The sequence below is a fragment of the Colobus angolensis genome, unplaced genomic scaffold (genome assembly GCF_000951035.1).
Source record: "Colobus angolensis palliatus isolate OR3802 unplaced genomic scaffold, Cang.pa_1.0 Scaffold10, whole genome shotgun sequence".
Classification (NCBI taxonomy): domain Eukaryota; kingdom Metazoa; phylum Chordata; class Mammalia; order Primates; family Cercopithecidae; genus Colobus; species Colobus angolensis.
The window spans coordinates 18,971,558-18,996,692 of NW_012110919.1; the positions used below are offsets into that span (position 1 = coordinate 18,971,558).

A 25,135-nucleotide genomic window follows, 5' to 3' on the forward strand; every position below is an offset into this window, starting at 1 on the left:
GCGTGAGGCACTGCACTCAGCCGTGAAAGGGGTGTTTTTAAAAGGTACTGAAGCATTGATTAGGTGAGGGAATGTCAGTTGTGAAGTAGAGAGATTGAATTCAGCTTTGAACCTGGTAATATTAGGATAAAGGATATTCAGGTGGGAAGTCTTGTAGGCAGTTGGAGAAATGGAAATGGAATATAAGATTAGAGAGAAGAAAGTTTGGAATAATTAGTTCAGAGGTGGTGGTTTCAGTCTTGAGAATGAATGAGCTTTGCAAGGACATGAGCCTGATGAGTGACCGTGTGGCAGTGATAATAGGGAAAAGAACAGAGGACTAGGCCAGGCGCAGTGGCTTATGCCTGTAATCCCAGCACTTTGGGAGGCTGAGGCGGGTGGATCACGAGGTGAGGGGTTCGAGACCAGCCTGACCAACATGGTGAGACCCCTGTCTCTACTAAAAATACAAAAATTAGCCGGGCATGGTGGCACACGCCGGTAATCCCAGCTACTCAGGAGGCTGAGGCAGGAGAATCGCTTGAACCCGGGAGGCAGAGGTTGCAGTTAGCCGAGATAGCGCCATTGCACTCCAGCCTGGGTGACACAGTGACACTCTGTCTGAAAAAAAAAAAAAAACAAAAAAACAGAAAACAGAGGACTAATTTAAGGGTGGTTTGTTAAGGAATGCCCCCAGGGAAGAGAGGGAGGTGCCCTAGATAGAGTCAGAGATAGCTGGAAGAAAACCAGAGGAGTACCTCAGAGCCACTTTACCAAAACCAGTCTTTGGGGTTTTAAGATTGAGAAGTAGAGTAGAATGAGCATGAATTTTGAAGTTTCAGGTGGGGAGGGATCTTAATTGTAAGGATCTATGAAATCTGTATTTTTTTAATGCAGAGTCTGGATGTTTGATTCTTATCTTGATGACATTGCTTGACGTTACATTTTACATTTGTTTGCAAACTACTTTTTAATTCAAAGAATTCTGATGATTTCCTTACACATATTGTAATGAAATCTTTCCTCTCTTACAGGTAGAGCTGAGTAAAGAAGAAGTAAAACGTCTCATTGCTGAGGCAAAGGAGAAATTGCAGTTAAGTTTAGGACCAGATGAAATCTGCATCTTAAATGATGACCAGGTGGTCTTGTTATTGGAAGGTGCCATTTGGGTGATTCTCTTTTTCTTTCTGTGATAGAGAAGAAGGTGGTGGCAGTGAGGAAGAGGAGACAGGCAGTCCTTCAGAAGATGGCATGCAGAGTGCACGCACCCAGGCACGCCCAAGAGAGCCCCTGGAGGATGGTGACCCAGAGGACGACAGGACGCTCGATGAGGATGAGCTGGCTGAGTACGACCTGGATAAATATGATGAGGAAGATGACCCAGGTTAGAGTGTATCCACTTCTACTGGTTTGTAATTATAAGCTTAATATGTTGGATCATGTTTGTGGTGTTCCAAAGCTTTACTCTTAGATTTTATTGTTCTTGATATCAGTAAGATAATCTGGTTGAAGACTTGGGCAGACAGCATGATTCCTAAACTAGTTTAGAAGATTAACTCAATAATCTAAGATACAAATCTAAGATCTAAAAAAAAAGTGTGGTATATTTTATTGCATATATCAGGTTTAATCATTTGTAACCCACTTGTGAGTTTTTGTATGTAGTTACAATGCTATGGTGTGCTTGAACTTATATCCATATACCTTTTCCTCAACTGCAGTCGGTTTTCTCAGAATACAGTAGTGCCCCCTTATCCATGGTTTTGCTTTCTTTGGTTTCAGTTAGCCACAGTCAACTGCAGTCTGAAAATAGGTGAGTAAAGTACAGTTTTTTGAGAGAGATGACTTTCATATAACTTTCATTACAGTATATTATTAAAATTATTTGATTCCTAGGGATGTATAGGAAAAACAATGTATATAAGGTTTGGATACTATCTGTGGTTTTAGACCACCACTAAGTGTTTTGGAATATATCCCCGTGGATAAGGGGGACTACTGTGTGCATTTTGAGATGCTGTTGTTGGAGATAATTAGAAAAAGAGACCAGGTGCGGTGACTCACCCCTATAATCCCGGCACTTTGGGAGGCCAAGACCGGTGGATCACTTGAGGTCAGGAGTTCAAGACCAACCTGGCCAGCGTGGTGAAACCCCGTCTCTACTAAAAGTACAAAAATTAGTTAGGCGTGGTGGCAGGCCCCTGTAATCCCAGCTACTCAGGAGGCTGAGGCAGGAGTGTCGCTTGAATCTGGGAGGCGGAGGCTACAGTGAGCTAAGATCGCACCACTGCACTCCAGCCTGAGTAACACAGTGAGACTCCATCTCAAAAAGAAAAAGAAAATCATGGGTGAGAAGGGAAAAAGGAAATAGAGCAGGAGACAGATTAGAATTAGAAGTTTGTATAGAAAGCCTTGGGGGGGAATAAAGTGAGCTGAGATGACAACTATGTATATTGCTCTTCTGAGGGAAGTAAGTATAAAGATAAATGGAAAACGGTCTGACAAAAGCTGGGTAAGCTCGCTTTGTTTCTTTTGGAATGTGCTACCCTAAGTGGCACTAACCCCTAATCTTGGGGTCTGAGAAATAGGCATTTGGCACACTGAGCAGGTTAAATAAGTTACTTATTTAACTTGTAAATCCCAGTTAGTCTGCATATTTGGGAGCTGAAGGGACTCCTGGACTCCTGATAGCTAGAATCAGCTACTTCCAAATTATAAAATCAAAATATAGATGATCTGAAACAAAAATTAACTCTTAATACAAATGTTATCTGTGACAAAGTAAAATCACAACTACCTGTTAAATTGCAACTACCTGTTAAATTGGTGGTTAAAATACTACATAAGAAAGTCATAGCAGAGCGGAGCATGGTGGCTCATGTCTGTAATCCCAGCTACTTGGGAGGCTAAGGCAGCAGGATCGCTCAAGCCCAGGAGTTCAAGGCTGCAGTGAACTAAGATCACACTGCACTCCATCCTGGACGACAGCGAGACACCATGTCTAAATAATTTTAAAAGTTTTACAGGGTCTTACAGCAATTATAATCAGACACTTAAAAATATCTGTATCTGTTTGAGTGTCATTGAAATGCTGAGGAAAATAATAGACTTTTTGTGTGTGTGTGAGACAGAATCTTGCTCTGTTGCCCAGGCTAGAGTGCTGTGGCGTGATCTCGGCTCACTGCAGCCTCCCAATCCCTAGTTCAAACGATTCTCCTGCCTTAGCCTCCCGAGTGCTGGGATTACAGGCACACGCCACCACACCCAACTAATTTTTGTATTTTTAGTAGAGACGGGTTTCACCATGTTGGCCAGGATGGTCTCAATCTCCTGACCTCATGATCTGCCCGCCTTGGCCTGAAAAACTCCAGAGATGGGGAGAGGAAGGGTCGAAAATGACATTGAGGAAATAGTGTTAATTGTTAAAGCAAGGTAATACAAGGTTCATGATGCCCTCTTTACTAATGTTCATTTTTCAAAATTTCTATAATAGAACATTTTAAAAAAATCAGACACGTATGGGTTGATGGTGAGCACTTCCAGATACCCAATCTGTGGGGTGTCTGGAAGAGCAGTGTGGTTGGAGTGCGTGAAGAATAGGACATGAGACATGGTCTGTGTTGGGCACAGGAAGATCAGTAAACAAGGGACATGCAATGAGAAATGAGGAAGTAGGTTCTGGGTGGAGATGGGATTGACCAAAGTCAGTTAGCTGTCTTGGCCTGAATGCCCCAGGCAGGGCATGTTTGAGCCCTATAGATAACATTGTGGAGGTAGAACTGAGCCAAGTAAGAGGAAAATTTAGTGGAATGTGACAAACTATAGGAGGCCTTTAGTGCCAGAGCAGTGTTGAGCTTGACCTGATGTGTGTGATGGTAACAGCCTGGAAAAGGACCCAAAGAAGGGGAAATGCTCGGCAGGTTGATCTGCATGAGTCAAGCACAGAGAAGGTGGATGGGGAGTTGCTGGGAAGTCTGGAAAAAAGACTTACTGGGTCCCAGTAAGCTTAGAATACCAGGCTTAGCAATCTGTATGTTCTCTGTGCGGGAGGAAATCATTAAAGGTTTTTGAACATGGAACACATGATAATTGAACATGCACTTTAGGAAGTTTAACTCTGGCAGCAGTGGAGAACAGGTTAGGAGATAGGGGAATCTCTTAGAGGAGCAGAAACTTAAGATAAATTAGGCCAGAAGCAATGAGGGCCTGGCTTGGGGCACTAGGAATGAGGAGGAGGAGATGAAAGAAAGAGATTGCAGAGGTAGCTGGGAGTTTTGCATCATCCTTCCAGAATTGATACCTCTAGTTTCCATCTTCTTATTGGTGGTGTACCGCTTTTCCTTCAGACAAGAAGTAACCCTGATTTCTTCACTCCATCTGAATTGAATTGTCATTTATCCATTTTTCCATCTAGATGTTCATTCCTCCTTTTTCCTTGTTCCCTTGGCCATCTGTTCTATGGATTACTATTAACTTCATTTTTCATTATCCACAGTACTTAGAAAGGAATCATTACCTCCATTTACCGGTGGCACACAGCTGGTTAAAGATGGTGCTAAGTTTTGACCACTCTCTGGCTCTAAAGCCTTCATTCTTTTCACTGCATCTTTTCTGTAGATACAGTCCAGTAGAGGATAGTTTTTTCCACTGGACTCTGGGTTATGGGCTCCAACCTTGTTAGGGACAGAGTGCCATGGATATACAGAGAAACAAAGAGCTAACCCAGCCTGGAGAGATGGCATTCAGAATCATCTCTTTCTCATGTAGCAGAAATTGCTTTCTCTGTTGCTTATCAGATGTTTAAGACCTATCAATCCTGCCTCCTCAGAGTGGCTTCCTCTAACAATTCAGTGTATCTTCCTTTTCCTGAGTTATCCTTTGTTACCATTGTAGATGTGCCATAAAAGAACAATTTCATTTTCAAGTAAGTTTAGTGGAAAGAGCATACAGTATTTCATTTTTCATATGCTTATAAGGCATATTAGCATATCAGAACATGTGCAGTAGAGTAACCTGGTTAATTTTTTGAAACTAGTCATTTCTCAATTTTATTTGACCAGGCAGCCCTTATTTATTGTGTTGATTTCAGTGTTTTAGGGTCATTTTATTTGCAAGTCCTCAAGGCTGCCTCTCTGTAGCACCTTCAGTCATGAATGCAGGGAGCTAGTAGAGAATCTCAAGAGAGTTCTCATATTTTCTAAAAGGGTCTAATTCCCTAATACAATTCTTTCAGTGGAAGATTGTGAATTCCAAGACTGTCTGAAATCCATTCCAAAGGTCAAATACAAATGGCTTTTAAATTCCTGCTTCTTCTTATGTTGTTTCCGTTCCCAATTCTAGATGATCCATAGTTATAAAATAGATGGTTGCATGTAAGTCCAAGAATGGATGTCATAGAAAAAATGTTTTTGTCAAGATGACAGTTTTATTATTTTAGTGTGTCAATGTTTCTTACAGATGCTGAGACTCTTGGTGAATCTCTCTTGGGTCTTACGGTCTACGGGAGTAATGATCAAGATCCTTACGTTACTCTGAAAGATACAGTAAATATTTACATCGTTTTTCTAACTATGCTCTTAAGTGTTTGAAAAACCTTACTGGCTCTGTGCTTCTAGCCAATGACATGTTTTTCCTTTCACTTAGGAACAATATGAACGTGAAGATTTCTTGATCAAGCCCAGTGATAATCTCATAGTTTGTGGCCGAGCTGAACAGGACCAGTGCAATTTAGAGGTGCATGGTAAGTGACAAATCCCTAACTAAAAGATTTTCTAAGTGATGGTAAAATAATAAGTGAATTAGTTACCGTTTCATTTTTAGGTGCCAGATCCTATTGTATCTTGTTTAAGTTGGTTACATAGTTAACTTTTACAGAGGTGGCCAATTTCTTGGTTATTGTTCTGGACATGTGTAGTCCAGTACATCACTTTGGTATCTGAATTTTCTATGGAAATAAGTCCCCTGGAAATTTTTCATAGGGGTGTCTTTTTTTGTTTTCATATATAAACAGGGTCTCACTGTGTTGCCCAGGCTGTTCTGAACTGGGCTCAAGCAATCCTGCTTTGACCTCCCAAAGTGCTAGGTGCTGTATTACAGGTGTGAGCCACCACACCTGGCCTCATAGAGGTTTTTAATCTTTTATTCAAATAGGATTGCCTGTTTTTCACTCATCTCCTACTCCCACTATAAAAAACCTGGAAGTAAAACTATATATGAAAATAGAAGGCCGGGTGCGGTGCCTCACACTTGTAATCCCAGCATTTTGGGAGGCTAAGGCGGGAGGATCGCTTGAGCCCATGAGTTCTAGGCTACAGTGAGCTATGATTCTGTGTTTGCGCCAGTGTACTCCAGCCTGGGTGACAAAGACAGACCCCATCTCTTAGGGAGATGAAAATGCATAATCCTATTCCTCTGAGTTAATAACTTGCCACCTTGGATATTTACTCCTAATTTATTTTCTGGCTACTTTTTCTTTATGTGGATTATACTGGATAGACAGGTTTTTCTCATGTTTTTTAAATAGTTATTTCAGATATTTCCCCTTTGCAAAACATTTTATTTTCTTCATAATTATTCAACACAAAGGGCCACATTTCTTTTTTGGAACCAAAACATCTTGATCACCTTTCCCACTTCAAGGAATATTTGTACCAAAGCCAGAAGCGAAAGCTTTGCAGTAATCAGAAGTAGGCATGAAAATAGGAATTTTTAAATCATATTTTTAGATGTTGCTATTTTTGATTTAATATTAATTGAATGGCTTGCCTCACTTTGGTATTTTTAATGTAAAATCTGTTTTTTATATGCTAAAAGTGGACTTCCACAATGTCTGGAGCACTCTGCCTACAGATTCTCCCTTTTGTTTTTCATGCCCCTTCCACTGTGCTCATATCCTCAGACAAGTCCATCCTTGCCTGATACTGTCCTTCCCCAGCAGTCTTCAGATCGTCTTGAAACTTTGAAGATTCAAAGAGATTATTAGGCTGATAAGTCCTTTTGTTACAGGAAACACAGTTGCACAGCTTGAAAAAATAAAACCCTTAGGCTTAATGCTTATCGGCATCTTCTAGGTTGCTTCATCACAGCGTCCATTGTTTAGCTTGGATTTCTATAACTCTTCAGAATCTTTAAGGCTGTCCGTGGGAAGCCTGTAGATTAGGCCCATTTTATTCCCATGGCTCATTGTGATCTATTTATGCATAGCAGGCAATTTAATGTGAAGTTATTCTTTCTAACTCTTGATATCTTTGAACTTTTACATATTTCAAATGAAAACCATTTGTTTGCTTTTAAGACCAATTCTAATTTCAAAAAACTGAGACCCTATTACAGTTTTTTTTGTCATCATTGATTTTTTTATTCATTCCTATCTGAGAACTTAGAGTCATTCCTTTGAACTCAGGATCAAAGAGGAGCTGAGAAAGAAGTTAAAGCTGTTATATTTCCATTTCCTTCTAAATTAGGTTATTATAGATATACTTTATTATTTGGGTTTGGAAGGAATTTCTAAATTTCCCAGTATGTCTGTGTAAGAATAACTTCAAATTTATATTCTAAAACTGATCCAAATATTGATCTCACGTGGTTAAGAGTGTTTTAAAGTATTATTACCAATTTTATGTAAAATGTAAGCTGAGTATATCGAACATGGTTGAGGTTTTTGTAGGACCACAGTCTAATGATTTTGAACGTGAATTCTCATCATAGGGATGTGATAGAACATTACACAAATCTGCTAATCCCAGGATCGATTCCAGAAGCAGCGATCTGAGGAATTAAAAATAAAATCCTTAACTTACTATATATTTACCTCTTTCTTAATAAAAAGCATATGGGGAGGTTCTGATCAGTGGGTTCTGTTTTATCAGTGTTTCAGATTTTAAAAAGACTTCTTAGTCGTTGATTTTACAGTGTTTTTGCTGCTTAACATTACAGCTGTGAATGTTAAGGAGCTGTTAGTCGCCATATTCCAAAAGGATGTTATCGGGAGCTTTGTTTCTATTGTTCATCTTCGTAAACCTTTTTTAAAAATATTAAAGAACAGTAATTTTTGATAAGCATTTACATTTCCAAATATGAGTTATTTCTCTCCCGTGCTATTTTTTGTTTGTTCTTTTTGGGTTATAAGCAGCTAGACCATTAAAAGATAAAATAAGTACTTCTTGTGGAGACCTTATGAACATTTGTTTTCTGTGAATGACCTAGAAGACAGGACCATTTATCTGACAAGGATGCAGGTGGAGTATCAGATGTCAGTGTTCATTTTCTCCTGTGGGGTATGCCACAAGATGGGACTGTATTAGACATGCAGAATTTTTGCCTAGTCATGATATTGGAATCTTTTTTTTTTTTTTTTTGAGATGGAGTCTCGCTCTCTTGCCCAGGCTGGAGTGCAGTGGTGCGATCTCAGCTCACTGCAACCTCCACCTCCTGGGTTCAAGCTGTTCTCCTGCCTCAGCCTCCCTAGTAGCTGGGACTACAGGTGCGCACCACCACACCTAGCTAATTTTTGTATTTTCAGTAGACTTAAATTTTTGCTAATTTTGCTAATTTTTGCTAATTTTGTATTTTAAGTAGAGACGGGGGTTTCATCATGTTGGCCAGGCTGGTCTCGAACTCCTGACCTCAAGTGATCTGCCCACCTTGGCCTCCCAAAGTATTGGGATTTCAGGCGTGAGCCACGGTGCCCAGCCTAGAATCTCTTTATAATGGCTCACATACGTTTAATAGAATTTGTTTTTTTGAGTGGGATGTGATTTTTGATGACTTGTTCTGATGCATTAAAATCTCTTTTCCCAATCTTTTCAGTTTATAATCAAGAAGAAGACTCTTTTTATGTACACCATGATATACTCTTGTCTGCATATCCTCTGAGTGTGGAATGGCTGAATTTTGATCCTAGCCCAGATGATTCTACTGGTAATTAGAAAACTTAAGTTCAGTGATTTCCAGTCTTATGTATTTTCTCCTAGCTCCATAAATTATGTATTCTCTTCAATGTTTTCAGAATTGTTGCTGATATTTTCTGAAGTTACTGTTATTTTATGAAGTTAGAGTTCTTAACACACCATCACTTTATTGTTTGGGGTCCATAAATCCCCAGACTTTAGACAGGTAAGGAGGTAGCTGCTCTACTACAGGCTGAAGGACGGGACCTGAAGCCTTTTGGACCGTAGAACTGTAAAGGTCCCATACAGACTCTGTATAAATGGCCTGATGTGTGAGATGTTACCAGTTAGATTTCAGTGGCATAACTTGTTTTAGAAAACATAAGGTAAAACCAAAATGAAGAGGCTTGTCTCAAGTAATTAGGTTCTCATGTTAGTCTTTGTAACCACATCTGCACACTATTAGTTGCCCCTGTCCGTACTTTTTAATAAAGGTAAACACTGATTATACTGTCAGTGCTTAATAAACACTGATTATACTCTCTTACATCTTGTTTGCAAATCTTGTTCACAATTCATGATCTGATCTGATCTTCATCCCCGCAGCACCCCATGAAGGAGGAAGGGAGGAGGGTTATTCTCATTATGTAAGTGAAAACACTGGGGCCAAGAGATTGAGCCTTTCTTACTCAAATTGTGGCCCAAAGACCAGCAGCAGCACAGCATGGTTATCACCTGTGAACTAGTTAGAACTGCCCACCCAGAACCACCTGAAATACAATCTGCATTTGTAATATTCAGATGCTGCATATGCATATAAGTTTGAGAAGCACTGCTCTAAAGCATTTTTCAGTTGATCTACAGTGTAATGTATTTGATTAGAAGTTCTGTATGTCTTTTTTTGTGTAATCATACATGCATCGTTTCCTCCCATAGGAAATTACATTGCTGTAGGAAACATGACCCCTGTTATTGAAGTGTGGGACCTTGATATAGTGGACTCTTTAGAGCCAGTCTTCACACTCGGAAGTAAACTTTCAAAAAAGAAGAAAAAGAAAGGAAAGAAGGTAAAGAAGTTAATAAATATTTAAACTCTAATGTCAGAGATAAGTTTACTTGGGAGTAGGGGTGAAGGGTAAGAACATACTGTTTTTCAATCAGGTATTCTTGGTGAGATGGGATAGGTAGTTATGAAATTATTGTAATTTTTAGTTTTGAAAAGCCCATCCAAAGAAAACTTATTTCTGATTGCATAAAACCTCCACTGTCATGTTGTTCTTTCTTACACAAAACTAGTTCAAAGCTAGTATATTAATATGAATAGCTACCATAGATGAAGGACTCTCGGATTATGAGCCTCCTCCAAATACAGTAGCTATTTATACAGATACACTAATCTGTAAAAAAAATTCTGTTATTGTGTTGAATTCTAATTATCCATGTATTAACTCCTGCAACTTTTAAAACTTTAGGTTTTATGAGGGTTGGGAGCCATAATGATATTTGTATAATTACAGTACCTAGATTAAGAACTGCTAGGCTGGGCCACGCACATGGCTCACACCTGTAATCCCAGCACTTTAGGAGGCTGAGGTGGGTGGATCACTTGAGGTCAGGAGTTCGAGACCAGCCTGGCCAACATGGTGAAACTCTGTCTCTACTAAAAATACAAAAATTAGCTGGGTGTAGTGGTGTGTGCCTGTAATCCCAGCTACTGGGGAAGCTGAGGCAGGAGAATCACTTGAACCTGGGAGGCAGAGGTTGCAGTGAGCTTAGGTCGCACCACTGCACTCCAGCCTGGGTGACAGAGCGAGACTGTCTCAAGTTAAAAAAAGAACTGCTAGGCCAGTCATAGTAGCTCATGCCTATAGTCCCAGCACTTTGGGAGGCCTAGGTGGGAGGAGTGCTTGAGCCCAGGAGGTCGAGGCTGCAGTGAGCCATGATCGTGTGCCACTGCACTCCAACCTGGGTGACAGAGCGATATTTTGTCTCTAAAAAAATAAATTACTATAGTTTCTTCCTTGTTCCCTGTAAAGAAATTTTTTTCTTTCTTTTTTTTAAGAGGTAAGGTCTTGCTCTGTCTCCCAAGACGAGTGCAGTGGCACGATTATAATTCACTGCAGCCTCAAACTCCTGGGCTCAAGAGATCCTCCTATTCTCCTACCTCAGCTTCCCAAGTAGCTGAGACTATAGGCTCATGCTGCCATGCCTGGCTAAGTTTTGACTTTTTTGTAAAGGCAGAGTTTTGCTATGTTGGCTGGGCTGGTCTTAAACTCCTGGCCTTAAGTGATGTTCCCACATTAGCTTCCCAAGGTCCTGGGATTACAGTGTAGGCCACCACGCCCAGCCCCTGTAATAAAATTTATCATGAGTCTCTAACAGGGAGACAGGGTTTTATTTCTTTTAGTCTTCAAAAGTTTATATAATATCAAAACAATAGGTCGGGTGCAGTAGCTCACACTCCCAACACTTTGGGAGGCCGAGAGTGGATCATGAGGTCAGGAGTTCCAGACCACCCTGGCCAACGTGGCAAAACCCCATCTCCACAAAAAATATAAAAATTAGCTGGGCATGGGGGCGTGTGCCTGTAATCCCAGCTACTTAAGAGGCTAAGGCAGGAAAATTGCTTGAACGCAGGAGGTGGAGGTTGCGGTGAGCTGAGATCATGTAACTGCACTCTAGCCAGGACAACAGAGCGAGACTCCATCTCAAAACAAAACAATCTTAAGGTTTAAAGAATCTTGCAAATTAATATATTCAGTTTTATTATGGGGGGCCTTTAATACAAAAAATAATTAAAACAATTATTACAGAGTTCCTCAGCAGAAGGGCATACCGATGCTGTCCTTGACCTTTCATGGAATAAGCTAATCAGGTAAAAAGAAATAACATTTGAATGACTGTAAAAGACTGTAGCCATTGTGATCTTACCTCATGCCTACACTCATCTCTTTATTTGTGCCATGGACCTTTGTGTCTATCTGCCTTCCTTTCTTGTAGGATGCTCTGCTTGCAGGCAGGAGCTCTGCCATCTGTTTCTTTGCATCCTCCAGGTCACCTGCCAGCTCATCACTGTGGTTGCTCATTACATGTTTGGTGACCAAGTGCCCTCTCACCACCACCACTGGGAAAAAACAGGGTGTTTGGCAGTGCCCATGGTGCAATAGGATTGTGTGTCTTCCCAGGAGACATTTTTCTTTGTTTTCACATCTCACCATATACTCTTTTATTCTTTTTTCTTTAAATTATGGCAAAATACATATAACATAAAAGTTAACACTTGTATTAGTCTTTTCATGCTGCTAATATAGACATACTCAAGGCTGGGTAATTTGTAAAGGAAAGAGGTTTAACTGATTCAGTTCCATATGGCTGGGGAGGCCTCACAGTCACGGCGGAAACCAAATGAGGAACAAAGTCATGTCTTACGTAGTGGCAGGCAGGAGAAAGGGCACGTGCAGAGGAACTCCTTTATAAAACGTCAGATCTCATGAGACCCATTCACTATCACGAGAACATCACAGGAATGACCTGTCCCCCTGATTCAATTACCTTCCACCTGGTCCCTCCCACAACACGTGGGAATTATGGGAGCTACAATTCAAGATGAGATTTGGGTGGGGACATAGCCAAATCATATCACCACTTTTACCATTTTTAAGTGTGCAGTTCAGTGGCTTTCAGTACATTCACAGAGTTGTGCAACCATCACCACAATGCATCTCCAGAACATTTTCATCTTTCCACACTGCAGCTCTGCCCTTTAAACACTGACTCCCCATTTCCCCAACCCCCAGCCCTGGCAACCACCACTCCACTTTCTGTCTCCATTAATTTGACTAAGCACCTCATACGAATGGAATCATACAGACTTACTTCTTTGCAACTGGCTTATTTGACTTAATGTCTTCAGGTTCAGTCATTCTAATAAGTGTCAGAGTTTCCTTCCTTTTTAAGGCTAAATAACATTCCATTGTATGTAAGGTATGTTACCCATTCATTTATGTGTGGTCACCTGGATTGCTGCTTCTGCCTTTTGGATACGGTGAATAATGCTGCTGTGAATGTGGGTGTACAAATATTCAAGTACTTGCTTTCAATTATTTTGGGTATGTACCCAGAAGTGTTATTACTGGATCTTATGGTGATTCTATTTTTAATTTTCTGAGGAGCCACCATACTATTTTCCATAGTAGCTGCACCATTTTACATTTTCACCAACAATGCACACAAGGGCTCTAGCATCTCCAACATTTGTTATTTTCTGTTTTTCGTAATAGCCATCCTAATGGGTGTGAAGTGGTATCTCACTGCGGTTTTAATTTGCATTCCCCCCCCTTTCTTTTAAGATGCTGGTCTAACTATGTTGCTAAGGCTGGTCTCAAACTCTTGGGCTCAAGCAATCCCCCCGCCTCATCATCCCAACTCACTGGGAGTACAGGGGCTGCCACCACACCTGGCCTAATCTGCATTTCTTAACGATTAGTGATGTTGAGCATCTTTGTTTTGCACTTATTGGCCATTTGTGTATCTTCTTTGGGAGAAATGTTTTTCAAGTTGTTTGCTTACTTTTTTTGAGACGGGGGTCTCACTCTGTTACCCAGGCTGGAGTGCAGCGGCACAATCATTGCTCACTGTAGTCTTGACTTCCTGGGACTCAGGTGATCCTCCCACCTCAGCCTCCCAAAGTGCTGGGATAATGGGCATGAGCCACCAAGCCTGGCCTCCCTTTGCCTGTTTTTTGTGTTTGATGTTGAATTTTTGGAGTTCTCATATATTCTGAATACTAACTCCTACCAAATACATGATTTGCAAATATTTTCTTCTATTCTGTGGGTTGTTTTTTCACTTTCTTGGTGCTATCATTTGCAGCACGGGTTTTTCATGTGATGGTGTGTATTTATTTTGTTGTTCATGCTTTTGATGTTGTAGCTAAGAAACCATTGCCTAAATCAGGATCATGAAGGTTTACATGTATGTTTCCTTCTGAGAGTTTTATAGTATTAGCTTTTACACTAAAGTCCATGATCCATTTTGAGTTTTTTTTGTGTGTATGGTGTGAGGTAGGGGTCCAACTTCATTCTTTTTCATGAAGATGATTCATTTGTCCCTGAACCATTTGTTTTTGTTTTGTTTTGTTTGAGACAGGGTCTTACTCTGTCACCCAGGCTGGAGTGCAGTGGTGTGATCTCAGCTCACTGCACCCCCCCCCACCTCCAGGGTTCAAGTGATTCTCCTGCCTCAGCCTCCTGAGTAGCTGGGATTACAGGTGCATGCCAGCATGCCTGGCTAATTTTTGTATTTTTAATAGAGACAGGGTTTCACCATGTAGGCCAGGCTTGTCTCAAACTCCGGACCTCAAGTGATCTGCCTGCCTCTGCCTCGCAAAGTGCTGGGATTATAGGCATGAGCCACCGTGCCCAGCCCCATTTGTTGATAAGACTTTTTTCCCCATTGAACATTTAATTATCTGAGTGCCCTTGTCAAAAACCAGTGACTATAAATGTTTATTTCTGGACTGTTAGTTTTAGTCCATTAATCTGTATGTCCTTATGCCAGTAGCACATTGTGGTGATTGCTGTAGATTTTCAGTAAGTTTTGATGCCAGGAAGTATGAGCTTGCCAACTTTGTTCTTTTTTTTCAGTACTACTTTAGCTATTGTAGGTTCCTTGCATTTTAGGAATCAGCTTGTCACTTTTGTTTTATTATTATTAGTCTAATACTAATAGTAGTACATCTTGTTTTGTTTTGAGACAGAGTCTCACTCTGTCGCTCAGGCTGGAGTCCAGTGACATGATCTCCATTCACTGCAACCTCTGCTTTTTGGGTTCAAGATATTCTCCTGCCTCAGACTCCTGAGTAACTGGGATTACAGGCGTGCGCCACCATGCCTAGCTAATTTTTTGTATTTTTAGAGAAGGGATTTCACCATGTTGGCCAGGCTGGTCTCGAACTCCTGACCTCAAGTGATCCACATGCCTCAGCCTCCCAAAGTGCTGGGATTACAGGTGTGAGCCACTGTGCTGGCTGTGAATCAGCTTGTCACTTTCTGCAAAAAGAAAGAAAAAAGTCATCAGGGATTTTGAAAGAGATTGGTTGAATCTGTAGATCAGTTTATAGCTCCATCTGTAGATGTAGTATTTCCATATTAACACTATTAAGTCTTCTAATACATGAACATGGGGTGTCTTTCCACTTCTTTAGATACTCTTGTTTCTTTTCATAATCTTCAGTAGTTTTCATTATGTAAGTCTTTCTTTTGTTAAATTTATTCCTAAGTATTTTATCTTTCTGATGCTATTGTAAATGCAATCTTTTTCTCATATTTAATGCTCCTGACTTTTAAAAGATTACCTGATTGGATTCTTCCCTTTCTCAGAAATGTTTTAGCAAGTGCCTCAGCGGACAACACTGTAATTCTGTGGGATATGTCCTTGGGGAAACCAGCAGCTAGCCTCGCTGTACACACAGACAAGGTATGGTGATTTAGTTGATCACAGCAGTTCTTAAAAATCGGACACAAATACTGGCTAAAAATAATCTCAAACATTTATATATGGCTTTGAAAATAATTTTACCTGGCTTGCAGCATGCTTTCACCTGTTAATCTCTTAGGATTTTCACAAAGCCCTGTGTGATAGGTATAATGCCCATCTCAGAGATGAAAAAATGGGTACAGAAAGGTTATGGTTACTTTAGTGCCCTGTAACATATTTATAGAGGCTCCTAAAAAAGGATGAGGGCTGTCAGTCACAATGATATTAAAGAATTAACACCCATTACTGCATTATTCCCCAGAGATCTAATGCACATTGTTTTGGGACTTCTGGAGCATGGGGAATTCACCAGATGGGTTTGACTACTTCCCTTTTTCTTCTGAGTATCTTCTAACATTTGAGGGACCTAAGTATTCTGCCAAACAGTTTGGGGAAACTACATTTTCTTTAAGTGCCCGGTCTTTATATGGGAGCATGGTTTGCCCTTTGATTATGCAGTACATTTATGTTTCTTTTGTTTATTTCAAAGGGAAGCATTTATAGAAATACTGTCAAATGGATTCTTACCACATGTTAGGTAATGTTACGAAAAGCAAACAAAGATCTCTGCATTTATGTTTCCTCCCTTTAGGTCCAGACGCTGCAGTTTCATCCATTTGAAGCACAGACTCTGATTTCTGGCTCGTATGATAAGTAAGAAAGCACAGCAGGAATGATTGCTGCTCTGTTTTTATCCTCTAGAAGTCATTTTAAAAGTATCACTTGATACCTAGGCAGAATGTATCCCTGAGGCCACCTTTGTGTTTAAATTATTTGCACTACTTATCTTTCCTTTGAACTCTGGTCCTTTCAGGCTACAAGGGAACGTGGTTCTGTCATAATAATATAACTGTAGGAACTAGGAACTTCTTTGGCTTTTAGAGGCTGTACTTTGCCTTTATGGGAAGAATTCCCATGTCACATGACAGAGGCCATGGATATAGAGAGATGTGAAGAATTGGGGCCACTGGTCAACTATGGGGTTTCTACCTCATATCAGTGCTCCTTTTTACATGATTGGGTCTATGGGTGGGAGAAACAGATAGTAGAAGCCAAAACCAGCTTTGCAGTCTTTATTTTCATTTCTTACCCTCTTGAGGCGTGGTATGTTTACATTTCTTGTGATTCATGCAGAATTACAAAAGTGCATCCCTTGCTTCCCCCAACACAATAACCTGCTTGTGGAGAGTAAGTACGGCTCTGAGCTCAACCAGAGAAGGGGAAATTAGAAATCGTCCTGGGCTTTTGGACATAGAGAGGATTCTTCTTGTGAGTGGAAGATTTGACCTGGAGAAGGTCAAAACCACTGTAACATTAGAGCCATCAGTGCCTTCAAGTGTTAAGATCAGAATCCATCAATTACTGAAACAGCTCATTTTTTTTCTACTTTATTTAGAACCTTAAAACAGGCTTTAAATGAATCTTGATTTCACAGTGTTATTTTATTACTATTTCATTATAAATGAAACATATAGGAGAATTGAACTCTTAAAACCCTAACTTTGCCTGAATGTGTCTAGGTCAGTGGCTTTGTATGACTGCCGAAGTCCAGATGAAAGCCATCGAATGTGGCGATTCAGTGGACAGATAGAGAGAGTGACTTGGAATCACTTTTCACCTTGTCATTTTTTGGTAAGAGTACGCATGTTATTGTTTTGCTTTTCTAGGTTACTAATGACTTTTTAAATTCCATAGTAGAGAGAATTATCTGAAAAGCCTTTTCTGTTTTAACAGAATGAAGTATTTGGGTTTAGGGTTGAAAGCATAAGGTTTTTGTTTTTTTAATAAGAGAATGGCTCTTATTTTAAAAGTAGTGAACATGTAAATGATTTTGCTGGTTGCTGGCCATTCCAAAGTGTGCCATGTTTTATTTAATGATTTTGATCATTTTATTGTAGTGTTGTTTGAAATACTAAGCATAGTTAGTATTTTTTGTTTTTTTAATGGCTAAATCAGTCCAAAAAGATATTCTTTTATTTAAATCCTCATGCTTAAATGGAGCTCTAGTGATGAGAATGCTAACCTGTTTAATTTATAGCACTATCTCCCAAATAGGAAAAAAAGTATAAAACCTCTCTCTAAATACCCTTATTATCTAGGGAGGACGATGATTTTCCACGTAGCATCCAAAGATTCCACTGACATTTCAGTACATGTAAAAAGAAGAGCCCAGCTTTCATCCAGAGGGAAGATTAGTTAAATCTGTTGCCCAGTTTTCCTAAAGTAAATATGTAGTGTGTTGCAAAGGTGGGAAAGAGTTTTTTAAAAACAGCTTTCTCAAAAGATGTGGACAGTTTTAATAAGGTTCCTGAAGTAATGATTCTGAGATACTTAATCTCAATTCTGCACCATTAGTAGAGGTGCATGCTGTTCCTAGCCAGGCAGCCTGAAGCCAGACTCATTTTACAATGATCAGGAATGAAGTTCCAGTTGTACTTGAATGTTGTATTGTACTTCGGCTCTCACTCTTCAGGCACAGAAACTTAGAGATTATTTGCTAACAAATGGTCACAGATACTAAAATCCTAAATATTTAGGGAAGTGGGAGGTTAAAGTAGATGAAATGGTTCACCTGCTTCCCTCTCATCTCAAATAAGAGCCAAGCCTTCTCTTCCCTGGCCCAGCCTTCAGACTGCCTCAGCCGTCCTTTCTTTATCCTTTTTTCTTGTACTGGCTGTTGCCCTTGATCTGTATACAGGCTCAGGTTTCTGTCTCCCATTTACGACTGTGTCTGTCTCTTAATTCCTTCATTTCTTCTTCCTTTCTTGACAGTGTAACAAGCCACTCTAATCTGCCTTTCAGTCCTAAGTTCCTTATCTGATTGAATTTCTCTGCTGCCACACTGGTCAATTAGACTGTTGGTCACGCCTTGGTTCTTTGACACTCTTCCCTGTCCCTTCTTCCCTCTCTGACCCACTTCTGTGGATGCCTTCTCAGCCTACAACTTGAGTAGCCATGCTCACTAGGCCTCTGTTCACGTGGACGTAACTATGGCCTCTTTGCTTCTGCCTCTCTAGCCCCATTCCAGACCACTCACCACAGCTTCATACTCATATCCAGTAGACATGTCAACTGAATTAGCCCATGTGAGTGCAAACTCAGGTCGTCCAAAAGTAAATGACTTCTGTCTATGTTAATTTTCCATAAGCTCCACCAGTAAGTCATATAGCTGATTTTCACTATGACTTAGACTTTCTACCCATTGTTAGATTTTGTGACGTAGCATGACCTTGCCCATCTTTTACTCTTTCTAGGCCAGTACAGATGACGGCTTTGTGTATAATTTGGATGCACGTTCAGATAAGCCAATTTTTACACTTAATGCACACAATGATGAAATCTCTGGTGAGCAAGAGTAATGCTTCTTTCATTTTTATTAACTTATGATGAAGTAAATCTGTATTTCAAAGTGAGAGTGTCTGAACTAATCTTCCCTTAGGTCTTGATCTTAGCAGTCAAATCAAGGGCTGTCTCGTGACTGCTTCAGCTGACAAATACGTGAAGATCTGGGACATCTTAGGAGATAGGCCAAGTCTAGTTCATTCTAGGGACATGAAAATGGTAAGAATCTCCCTGGGTATCTGTTTTTTATTTATTCTGTTTCTGACCTTGTCTTTCTTCGGAACTTGTGTTGCATGTTTTTCTGTTGGAACCATTGCATTAACTAATATGGATGTGTTGGGGAAGTGAATTTTGAGTTTAGTCAAATTTGGTGGGATTTTATGACTTAGAACACTTAGTGGGGAATTCAGTGACTGGTTCTTTTCCAACTCACATGATTAACAGTTCCTTGGTAAGACCAAGGACGCTGGGGAGAGGCTTTTCTAGGACACAAGTGAAATGGCCGCTTTTTTTTTCACCCTGAAATCAAGACCATCCCAAGAAATCTTGAACCTCAGGGCACTGTAGCTATTAGGGTCAGTTTATGTATCTTTATCTCTTTGCATAACTAGTTTTGACTACACACTGAAATGAATTACTGTATAGTAGGAAAAATTTAGAAATAACCAGATTCACTCAAGAAACACTGAGCATCTACTGTATGCCAACCACTGAATTATATGTTAGACTGCAGACATGATAACACTGCACAGGTGTTCAAAATTGTGTATGAATAAATAAAATATATGTAAATATAATGGAAAAACAGGTTACAGAAGCAGTTTTTGTAGTACCATTTCATGCTTATTTTTAAATGCATAATTGCCTAAATGCTTCCATTTAACTCTAGTAGATTATATCTCAGAACATAAACTGGTTATCTCCCTGAGAGATTTTCATATATTTTTCTTGTTCATATTTTCTGTAACAAATATGTATTACCTATTAATAAAAATGTAAAAAAAAATTAAAGTTTAAAAATGATTTAAACTGGCATCATTGTCATTGTTTAAAAGGAGAGCTAAAGTTTCTGGAAATACATGACACGTTAGGTTTATTAGGAAATCCCTAAGAGACAGAGTGATAATGAAGATGCAGCCTGGGTGGTCAGAACATGCATATACCATCGTGGAAGAACCAGCGTGCTCTGCTTGTCTGGCTTCATATTGTTGCAATAGCCCTTCTGACTTGACTCTGAGCTACCTGTGCAGTAGGCTTGAAAGTGATACTCGTAAGTTGGTTTTGAGTAACCATAGGTTCTTAGAAACAAGAGTGAAGATCTAGATATTAGGGCTCTCTGAAGAGATTGAAATCACCATCTTCCTGTTCTCTCTCTAGGGAGTTCTCTTCTGTTCTTCATGTTGCCCTGATTTGCCATTTATTTATGCCTTTGGAGGTCAAAAAGAAGGGCTTCGGGTCTGGGATATAAGCACAGTCTCTTCAGGTAAGGATTTTTAGTTCTCTGCACACCTCCCCCCGCCCCTTTAAAAAAAAAAAAAAGGGTCTCACTATGTTGCCCAGGCTGGTCTCAAACTCCTGACCTCAAGCGATCCTTGGTCCTCAGCCTTCTGTGTAGCTGGGATTACAGGTGTGAGCCATCATGCTGGCCTCTCCTTTTTCTGAATGAGTTCTATAAGGACTGACACAGAATGTGTGACTCAAATTGTTTCTCAGCATTTTGGCTAAGACCAAGTGCAGAATGTGTGACCTGACTACCTCAGGAAGATAGCAAAAGCAGTGTAGTCTTAGGAAAGAGACAAGATCAGATGTAATTGGTAATGTTCATGTTCACAAATAAGTTTGTCTTCACACTTTTAAGTGTACGTCATTTAACAAATACATATCTTAAAATTGAAAGATATTTGGGGAAAGCTGGAAAGAAATACAGCATGGTCTCAACAAATAGCCCTCTTCCCCACAGTTACCAATGTCAATAAATCCACCCTTTGCTCAACTATAAAATTCTGCAAAATCCAACTTTCTGGAAGAGGCCACTCTTCTCCCTTCAGGGGATCCTGGCTGCTTATTTATTACTTTGAGGTAGTCTGGTGCATTCTATAAACACAGAGATAATATATATATATCCCCATTATGTGATTCCTGCATCCTCCCTCCCATGCAAAACAAGGATCCTGAGATTTTTCTCTGGGTTACTCTGATGTGAGTCCTAAGTCCAAAAAGTTCTGTCCTGGTTATGATCAGAGAAAAGTGAAAGAAAAAGTAGGAAGCAATCAGAAGTAGAATAAGCCTAGGAGAGAGTCACTTACAAGGAATGGGACATCTGTTACCAAGGTGGATCAGATAAATCCAGGACATGGCAAAGAAAGTAAAGTACAAAAATAAATTGGACCATTTAAAAAAATAATTCACCTCATTCAGAACATTAATTTGGACTTCTGAGTTGGTTACTGAGTTGGTTACTCACTTTACTATTTATAAAGTACTAAGTATATTTTCATAAAATTTCTGCCCCAGAATAGAGAACCTCATTGCTCAAGTGTCTTTTTATATTCTGACTTAATTTCCTGATCTGTTAGTTTAATTTGTTTGTATTTTAGTAAATGAAGCATTTGGAAGACGAGAGAGGCTTGTTCTCGGGAGTACAAGAAATTCATCTATTAGTGGCCCTTTTGGCAGCAGGAGCTCAGACACACCCATGGAGTCTTAATGAAGATTAATGAAGATCATCTAATTTCCTGTTTACCTTAACTGGAAATTTTGAAAAGTTGGCCTAAAAATGTTCCATGTGTGGCAGCAACCATGCAGAGTGACTGAAACACAACTCATTTCTGACTGCCTGACATTCCTTTCTGCAACTGTGGTGGCACCACAAACAGAGCCGGTCTTTGTGCTTGCGCTTCACAATGGATGGTTTGTAAGGCTCTTGTTGCATTTCTTAAAAAAGAGAGTAATAAAAAGGATTTTTAAAAAGTAATTCCTTAAACATACCGTAATCTGTCACAGTTAATCTAGGTTTGTAAATAAGTAGTAATTTATAGAATTTATAAAGCGTAAAATCCTGTAATATTAAGGTAAACCTAGGCCTGGAAAGGTTGTCATTTGGCTAAGATTGCACAGGAGGCCACAAACACAGGCAAGTGCCCCACAGACTCCACTTTCCTTCCTAACTGTTCTCAAATTAATGCTCGTGATTGAGAAATACGCTCAATGCAACTCATAGAGTTTGGTAAGTAAAAGTTACATGCCCCTGTTTTCCTATCATGATATTCGCTGTTATCAAAGACAAGAGGTAGACCATTCATTCATTCTCAAAACACCGAATGCCATTCTGTGCCTAGTGCTATACAAGGCATGGGAGATTCAGTGTGAATAAGTCCTTCCTCTCCACCTAACAAGGGACAATTTTAATTATAGATTGTCTTAAGCATGAATTTTAGTAGGCATTAAAAATTAGTTTGATAATATGAGACTCAACCCTAATTTGCTAGAAGAATAATCAGTTCCTGAACCTTTGATAATTCCTGTATAATTCATGAATGTGACTTCAATCATTCTAGTGTTGATACTGTGGAATGTCATTGGTGTAACAACTTGGGTTCACCAAAACACCTCTTTATACAAAGGACAGATGTGTGAATTAAAGAGATTAAAGGATAGAGTATTCTGTTTCTTTCTTTTGATTTGGCTTTTAGGTATCAAAATAAGGCCCAGATCACTAAAAATTCATAACAGAAAGAGTCCTCTAATAGATTCAAACTCAGTTAATTCTCTCTCAAATTTGATGTTTTCTTCTACAAATAATAACTCTAAAATAGGCATCTTCCCAGTTATTTCAGTTCTCAGGAAAAGACCCATTATGTATAAAAAATAACTTCCACTGCTTTATGTAGTCCTATAGATCTGCCTAAAATAAGAATTTGTATTTAACAAATACCAAATTTCCAAATGGTAAATGAGGTTGACACCTGTTTCCAACTTGAAAGTGCTAGTGTGATGAATGCTATGCATGGGGTGTTTTCTGTGCCAAAAGACTGTGCCTCTGAAGCAGCTGGTTGGAGCAGATCTGAGCACCTGGGACCAGAAGAGTGCTGGCCAGGACCTGCAGTTACTGCTAAAAGCCAGTGCAGGCAGTGGGTAAGACATCTGAGTAGACAAGCAATAGGGGTAGTCAAGCTGTGGGAACTGGGTAACATGGGGATTAAAATCCAAACCGAGATTATAAATGTAAAAGGAGGCTCCATTGTGTCATACTGACTGAAGAAAGAGTAACCACATCACTTCCTACCGTGGGTACGTTTTGCACCTAAGTGTGGGTAGATCTGAGCCCAAAGATATGTGGCTTAGAATGCCTGTCTATCATAGAAAGTGGGGAACAACATGTAACATTTTCACCACTGGTAGTTTGTTGGTGACTGGTGTTTTCATTACATAGCACGTGGAAATGCCATGGAGCCAATCGTATTTGTCAAAGTAAAAACCCAATACTATTAAACAATTTTACCCAGATGGCTGGGCATGCCTGTAATCCCAGCACTTTGGGAGGCCGTGGTGGGCAGATCACCCAAGGTCAGTAGTCCAAGACTATCCTGGCCAACATGGTGAAACCCCGTCTCTACTAAAAATACAAAAATTAGCTGGGCATGGTGGTGGGTGCCTATTAATCCCAGCTACTTGGGAGGCTGAGGCAGGAGGATCACTTGAATCTGGGAGGCGGAGATTGCAGTGAGCTGAGACCACGTCATTGTACTCCAGCCTGGGCAACAGGAGCAAAACTCCGTCTCAAAAAAAAGAAAATTACCCAGATGTAGGCAGTTGCCAGCTAATTATATCTGGGAGTTCAAATTCTGCAAAACCAATTGTTTTATAAAGTAGAAATAGCAACTTCTATGATACTATATTGTATGAGCATTATACAGGTAGAACTTAAAGGCCTCAATTTTTCAGGACAACCCAAACTACATCTTATAAAGCTCTTTTCAGTAAAGGTGGTGTATGAAATGTATACTATACTCTTATATACTCTTTTAGGTGGAGGGAGGTTTTTTGGTTTGTTTTAAGATGGAGTGTTGCCTCGGTTACTCAGGCTGGAGTGCAGTGACATGGTCTTGGCTCACTGCAACCTCTGCCTCCCGGGTTTGAACAATTCTCCTGCCTCAGCCTCCTGAGTAGCTGGGATTACAGGCATTTGCCACCATGCCCAGCTAATTTTTGTATTTTTTAGTGGAGATGGGGTTTCACCATGTTGGCCAGACTGGTCTCAAACTCCTGACCTCAGGTGATCTGCCTGCCTTGCCTCCCAGAGTGCTGGGATTACAGGCATGAGCCACCATGCCCGGCCAAGGGAGGTCTTTTCAAAATAAGTACTTTTAAAACATCCTATCAGAACAAATAGCCAGATTTTGTTTCAAAAACAACTTGTTTCATACTTCCATTTCTAGATGTGACAGTATAGCTTACACGAAACAAAAGCTGAACAAGAGGCATGCAACGTCTATTTGAAGGCACTGAAGTGCTTCTAAGGCAGCCAGGACTTGAGGGCAAAGATCCTGGGAGAAGGGATGTACAGAGAATTAACCCCATGTGCCTATGCTGACTTCCTTAAGCATTTACCAATTTTTATGTTGTACAAGGTAAGAAAACTGAAAAAAGGAGCAGAGCAAAGACAAAAATTGAACTTGCTTTCAAAAAGGAAGTTCTCTAAAAACACTCCAAGCTCTCTCATTGTAACCCCTCAAAGGCTATACCCCAAAAGTTGAGATAAACCAGTAGAGCTAACTTTAGGAATCTGAAGCCCAGCCTTGAGTAAGCTCAGCTTTTGACTGGATTGAGGTGTCCCTGCTCTAGTTTGACAGAGGACAGGGTGAATCTTCCGAGGACAGGGTGAATCTTCCCTGGAAGAGGATAATTTCATCCACAGCTTCTAGAGTTTTTCATACACAATCTCTGGCATTCCAGCAAAAATTTCTAAGCATACTAAGAAATAGCACCATGAGAAAAATAGACCTATAATAAATTCACACATTGGACTTACATTGGACATGAACTTTGAAATAGGCAGGATTGGTAAATGTAAGAAAAAACAAGATTGAATATATCATCAAGGAATTGGAATATATAAAGAATTAAATGAGAACTCTAGAACTTAAGAGAATTTTATATATGAGACTAACAACATTAGAGCTGTAGGATTAGTGAGTGTGAGGGTACATCAATGGGAAATACCCACACTAAAATACAAAGAGTAAAAAGTATAAGATGCATGTCAGGCATGGTAAAAATGTCTAACATACATGTAACTGGAATCAGAATAGGATGAGGGAGAGCAATATCCAAAAAGATTATGGCAAAAGTTAAACACAAGCTTATGAACCTGAAACTACTCCTTGGTA

General features: G+C 39.9%; 1 protein-coding gene across 1 annotated transcript in view; it reads left to right on the top strand.

Annotated features, from left to right (window-relative positions):
* Window positions 1–21,733, top strand: part of PWP1 (PWP1 homolog (S. cerevisiae)) — a 24,334-nt gene extending 2,601 nt beyond the window's left edge. Inside the window, exons 2-15 of the mRNA XM_011935677.1 lie at window positions 1,014–1,072; window positions 1,176–1,363; window positions 5,437–5,522; window positions 5,623–5,719; window positions 8,788–8,898; window positions 9,804–9,934; window positions 11,681–11,742; window positions 15,248–15,344; window positions 15,997–16,058; window positions 16,925–17,036; window positions 18,659–18,749; window positions 18,844–18,965; window positions 20,124–20,229; window positions 21,344–21,733. Coding sequence (XP_011791067.1) covers window positions 1,014–1,072; window positions 1,176–1,363; window positions 5,437–5,522; window positions 5,623–5,719; window positions 8,788–8,898; window positions 9,804–9,934; window positions 11,681–11,742; window positions 15,248–15,344; window positions 15,997–16,058; window positions 16,925–17,036; window positions 18,659–18,749; window positions 18,844–18,965; window positions 20,124–20,229; window positions 21,344–21,453 — 1,434 coding nt within the window. The 3' untranslated portion in view covers window positions 21,454–21,733. The remainder of the gene's footprint in view (window positions 1–1,013; window positions 1,073–1,175; window positions 1,364–5,436; window positions 5,523–5,622; window positions 5,720–8,787; window positions 8,899–9,803; window positions 9,935–11,680; window positions 11,743–15,247; window positions 15,345–15,996; window positions 16,059–16,924; window positions 17,037–18,658; window positions 18,750–18,843; window positions 18,966–20,123; window positions 20,230–21,343) is intronic.
* Window positions 21,734–25,135: the final 3,402 nt, after the last annotated feature.